Below are 6,394 nucleotides of genomic sequence, written 5' to 3' on the forward strand. Positions count from 1 at the left end.
TCTCCCCGTGTCCATGTGGGTTTCCTCCGGACGCTCTGGTTTCTTCCCACAGTCCAAAAACACATGTTGGTAGGTGGATTGGTGACTCAAAAGTGTCCATAGATGTGAGTGAATGTGCGTTGCACTGTGAAGGACTAGTGCCCCCTCCAGGGTGTGTTCCTGCCTTGCGCCCAATGATTCTGGGTAGTCTCAGGACCCACCATGACCCTGAACTGGAAAACTGGTTACAGATAATGAATGAATGAATAAATGTTTGGTTCAGAATAGATCAGTATGTCTATTGCATACATTTTATGATCATGATTTGTGACCATTATTTACATATTTAGTATTAATCCAGGTTTATAACTACTACAAACCGGATTCCAAAAAAGTTGGGACACTAAACAAATTGTGAATAAAAACTGAATGCAATGATGTGGAGATGGCAAATGTCAATATAAAATATAAAATTCTACTCGATGCTCGTGATCTTAAACATCACTGCACCTCAAACAGGAATGCCACTGTCAAAGAAATAACAGAATGGGCTCAGGAATACGTCCAGAAAGCATTGTCAGTGAACACAATCCAACGTGCCATCCGCTGTTGCCAGCTGAAACTCTACAGTGCAAAGAGGAAGCCATTTCTAAGCAAGCTCCACAAGCTCAGACGTTTGCACTGGGCCAGGGGTCTTTTAAAATGGAGTGTGGCAAAATGGAAGACTGTTCTGTGGTCAGATGAGTCACGATTTGAAGTTCTTTATGGAACACTGGGACGCCATGTCATCCGGACCACAGAGGACAAGGATAACCCAAGTTGTTATCAACGCTCCGTTCAGAAGCCTGCATCACTGATGGTATGGGGTTGCATGAGTGCTTGTGGCATGGGCAGCTTGCATGTCTGGAAAGGCACCATTAATGCAGAGAACTATGTTCAGGTTCTAGAACAACATATGCTCCTATCTAGACGTCATCTCTTTCAGATTCAGATCATTTTTCAACAAGATAATGCCAGACCACATTCTGCAGCAATCACAACATCATGCCTACGTAGGAGAAGGATCCGGGTACTGAAATGGCCAGCCTGCAGTCCAGATCTTTCACCTATAGAGAACATTTAGTGCATCATAAAGAGGAAGGTGCAACAAAGAAGGCCCAAGATGATTGAACAGTTAGAGGCCTGTGTTAGAAATGAATGGGAGAGCATTTCTATTTCTAAACTTGAGAAACTGGTCTCCTCTGTCCCCAGACATCTGTTGAGTGTTGTAAGAAGAAGGGGGGATGCCACACAGTGGTAAAAATGGCCTTGTCCCAACTTTTTTGGGATATGTTGACGCCATGAAATTTTGAAACAACATGTTTTTCCCTTAAAATGATACATTCTCTCAGTTTAAACTTTTGATCTGTGATTTGTGTTCTATTCTGAATAAAATATTAGATGTTGGCACCTCCACATCATTGCATTCAGTTTTTATTCACAATTTGTTTAGTGTCCCAACTATTTTGGAATCTGGTTTGTAGAAAACACACACACACACACGCACACGCACACACACACACATCTTGAAAGCCACCATATTGGATCATGGGCAAGTTTTAATGTACGTAATGTAATGTACCTTTAGGGAACACAACTGAATTTTAACCACTGTTGTACCTTTAAAGGTATATTTACACTTTGTGTACCTATAGTGAAAAGTGTACCACTACCATACCTTTTTTTTGAGAGTGTTTCTCTGAATCATGCCAATGATGCCTCCGGAAGTTTGAACAGTGAGTTCTGGCATCCCAAACCCACATCACTCCAAGCTAGCTTTACAGCCCTACCATCCTTCAATAACCATGAATCCACACTGGCCTCTCAGGTAACTAAAGCTGTACCAAGCCCCACTGGCAGCTTTATGCATGCTAAGTGCCACCAGTTCCATGTGAGCTTTATGTAGTATATCACTGGCAGCCGCAATAAGACAACACAGCACGCGACTCACCTGTGTTGCGTTCTTCATAACAATAACACATTTACAGTATATTTCCCCAACTACTCTGTTCTCTTCTTATCAACAACCACAGATTAGACCTTTCAGTTACTTCTGTTAACTCATTCATAGCTGGCCTTCATTCATAGTTTTCAGCCCCTGATGCCTAACTGAACAGGCAGGGATTTAGCAGACTTGGCTACAAATCCCTTAAAACCTATTTCCACTGGTCTTACATGTGCCAGCCACCCTCTTTCATCTCAGCTGCCAAATCTGAGTACTTCAACTCCTTCCTTTTGAAAAACTTGTACTGAATCCTCAAAAGGAATTGTAAGTTGTCAATTAAACTACCCATTTACTTTTAGACTACAACACCATGCCTGGCCTCTCTGAAACCTGTAGTTTTATTTACCTACATCAGACAGCAAATATGACAGTGTATGACTAGAACAAAACTATTCTCCTGTAATTGTGTTAATGCCAAAATGAGTGCAGCAGGGCTCTCACTAACTTTGGTCTATGCAAGACTTTTTTAGGGGGTGGGTTTAACAGCACAGCACCTACAGATAAGACAGTTGTTTGAATAGCACACAAGAGTTTAATATCATTCAGGCACTTACACAGTCTCTGACCTTTTTGGTATTCATTCATTCATTCATTCAAGCTGATCAGGAAGTGACAGGATTGACCACAGATTTCCCCATTGAAAACAGTGGGATCACTAGGTCTAGTTGATATATTCTGTCAATGAGAAAAACAAAAAGCAAAGCATGACCAGACAATGGAACAGAATCAGGACATGAGGGAGAAAAGACCAGTCATGACATCATGATATTTATTTCTTAGATTATCATCTGTGAGCTCAAAAGTCATGCGCATCCAACATAGATTTTCTGCCTTGCAATAAACAGACTGAATTGTTTGCCCATACTGTGTACAGTACATGGTAAAAGACATTGGAAAAATTGCAGTCTTATGCTGATATATTATGTTTTTGTAGAACTGTTTCACAATTCTCTCAAAGGTTTGGTACAAATGTGTGAGGCAAAATCCATTTTCCTTTTACTGACTGATAACAGCTGGCTGCTCATTTGATATATTTCTATAACTATGATATTTGTTATCACTCTCAACTCAAATTCATTTGGAGCTAGTGCAATACAGGGGAGAATTCAAACCATTAGTTAAATCAATTCATGTAATAAACTGAAAACCTGACACTAACAAATGAAAAGAAAGCTCTTGTAAACATACCATTTAGTGTGATTGTTAGACACGGAGCACACATACCTGATGGTTTAGTAGTTTTGTGTACTTTGTAATGACAAATAAGAATATTGTATTTCCTTTTAGTTTTAGAAGATGCGTACAATGAACATGCTTTTTATATCATGACAAAAACTGTAAAGGAAATTGCTGGTGTTTTATTTTAACAATAAAATATGCATTCAGTAAACAATGTTTGTAGAAGTAACAGTACATTTTATGAAAACTTAACACCTGTGAAAAAGGAATATTGAATCTTTTTTCTTTTTTTTTACCAGATCATGATTGAATATATTTTTTGTTTGCATATTCGTATAAGCTTTACTCCTTTACAGTAAATGTTTTATATATTCTTTAAATCTCTAATACATCCACTTAGTTGTTCAGTAGAAGAATATTCTTCTTAAGTAAGCAGGGCATTATTGCCACATCCACACTGTTTAAAAATCTAAGAAAATGTTGAAATATTTCAAACTATTCAGAAAATGTTACCCACAGTTAGTAAGGTAACAGCATGCTTTACATAATAAATTTGTTCAATATCTTTTAAAACTCTGAATGATCTAGCTGCAGTTTACCTCAGAAAATAATGTTTCAATTAATTTTTTTGATGCAGCAATGTTAAGTGACAATGGTTTTCCAAAGTAGTCCATCGCCCACGTTGGACACGTTTTTTTTTTTTGACATATGATCTGAGAGCTCTAAGAGGTCATTCACATACAAAGGTCATGTTTTCAGCCTTGCAATAAACAATTAGAATATATATATATATATATATATATATATATATATATATATATATATATATACAAACAATGGAGTGTGTATTACATTTCTATCGCTGAGGTACATGTCTATCGCTGAATATTACAAACAAGTAAAAGTATATTATTTATTATTCTCTCTTTGTCCAGCTGACTGGAAATCACAATTTTTTTTCCCTCAATTGAAAGAGTAATTTAATCCTGGAAACATTTCATTCTTGGCATACAGACTGTTAAAAATGAGCTGGTATCAGCCTCATTAACAAATTTCATACTGCAGTTATGTTTTCACCCGTCTGATTTTGCCTTTCTGTTTTTTGGAGAACTTCTTGGAGAAAAATAGGGCAATACTCTGTCGAATTTCCTTTGTTTTCAGTCCATATACCAGAGGATTAACTATAGGAGGAAATATCATCACAGAAGCACCTGTGGCTCTTCGTAAGTTTGATGATGCTGCCTCAAATCTGTGTGCTAATAAGCCAAAGGTTGCACAAAATTCTAAGAATAAGAAAACAATTAGGTGTGTACCACAGGTCTGAATGGCCTTACTTTTGGCATCAGACTGTCTTTTAATCACAACAGTCATTAAGATTTGGACATATGTGAATATTACTATCAGCAGTGAAATGCCATTTACAAAAGCTATTGTAAACAATCCATAGTAGTTATTTAACCTTGTATCATCACATATTAGCTTCATCAAGGACGGATTATTACAGAACATATCAACAATTTTTGTGCTGCAAATCTCTTTGCGATAAGAAAGTGCAAGTAGTAAACCAACCATAGTAAAATCTATGGTCCATGTTATAGTGATTATTTTCAGCAATTTGATTGGTGTCATCAAGGTGTTATATTTCAGTGGACAACAAATTGCTATGTATCTATCATAAGCCATAGCAGTGAGAATAAGAAATGATCCAGCACCATAAAAATGTGTCAGTAAAGCTTGAACAAAACAAGCAGAATAAGTGATTGATCTATTCTGTGACAGTATACTAGACACCAGCTGAGGGAAAAATGCTGTGGAACCCATTATATCATTGACTGGCATGTTAAACAATAGAATGTACATAGGCTTATGAAGTTTTTTGTTGAAAACAATAGTTAGAATTATAGTCATATTGAAAACCAAAATGGCACAATATGTAAGGGTTCCTATTAAAAATGTTGAAAAAATATGAGATGGAGGTATATCCAGAGTCAGAGAGATTGCGTATATGGAGAAATTTAAATCCATGATTTACCTATGTTCCAATTTTCAGATGACCTACAGTGAGGTGGGACACAAAGAACAAATTAATGCAGAAAGTATACAATTGCGACAATTTGCTTTGTCTCCATTTGAGTAGTAAGTAAGTTGCTTACCCAGAAAACATCAGTGTTCATAAATATTTAACACATACATTTTATAAAAATGGAGAATCACAGATAGAATATGACACAAATATTGACAGTTTAAATAATCTATCAGATGTGTTAATATGTGCAAACATGCAACTGTTTGTATTGCACTGCATTTTATATATGCCATGTTTTATATATGTGGCCCACTGCCCTGAATATTTTAGAGACTTCTCTGCTCCCAACACACCTTATGCAACTAATGAGCTAATTAAGAATCCCCTCCAAAGGTGAAGTGGGTGTAATTATATTTAAGTGAAAAATTCATGTAGGGCAGTGTTCCACTAGGACCAGGGTTCAGAACCACTATATTAAAGCCAATTTCTTCCCAATTCCATGTCCCAAAGTCCATGTCATTTGGGATACTATCAAATACTATCAAGCATGAGCTTGTTATTGTTATCTTAAATGTTATTTAATTTGACATTATGACTCTGAATATAGATCAAGAAAGGGAGAAACTTTAAGATTCAGACTTTCTTTATCAAGACCTCACATTCCACAGTGTGCTGCTGAGAGACTGGAGAGGCTCACACTGACACTGAGTGGTTCTCCCACCTTTTATGATGTCAAGAAAGCACCAGTAAATCAACAATAATCAAACAGAACCTTGGGAACTGAGTCATAAAACTCACCACGTGAGGAGACATTCGGTCTCGACCTTATCACAGCATCGGCAGACGTCTCTCAGGAATACGCGGACATCTTTCTCTCCAACCAGAGTTCAACCCAGCTGGAACCGCATGGACCAACAGTGCCCCCAAGTGGACATTTGCAAAATCATATGCCACCAGAAGCATTCTCTCCCTCTTTCAAGTTATCTTGGACAAGTATTCTTTTTCTGAATCCAGTTATGCATTATGTAATGTTGTATTGTTGTTTATGATATATTATTTGCAGGTGAAGGTATACTGTCATGAATTGATTTGATGTGAATTAAAATGCATTTCGGAATCATGAAGACCAATTCCTTTTTCAATTTAAAATAATGAATTAATCTCTA

At 36.9% G+C, this 6,394-nt stretch overlaps 1 protein-coding gene across 1 annotated transcript; it reads right to left on the reverse strand.

Annotated features, from left to right (window-relative positions):
* Positions 1-1,804: 1,804 nt before the first annotated feature.
* LOC136706933 (olfactory receptor 7G1-like) lies at positions 1,805-5,227 on the reverse strand. Its single transcript, XM_066680729.1, has 3 exons — positions 4,339-5,227; positions 3,248-3,303; positions 1,805-1,981 (listed from the first exon to the last, which is right to left on the reverse strand). Exons 1-3 carry the CDS (start codon positions 5,225-5,227, stop codon positions 1,805-1,807), a joined length of 1,122 nt encoding a protein of 373 aa, XP_066536826.1.
* Positions 5,228-6,394: the final 1,167 nt, after the last annotated feature.

Source organism: Hoplias malabaricus, chromosome 1, assembly GCF_029633855.1.
Source record: "Hoplias malabaricus isolate fHopMal1 chromosome 1, fHopMal1.hap1, whole genome shotgun sequence".
Lineage (NCBI taxonomy): Eukaryota > Metazoa > Chordata > Actinopteri > Characiformes > Erythrinidae > Hoplias > Hoplias malabaricus.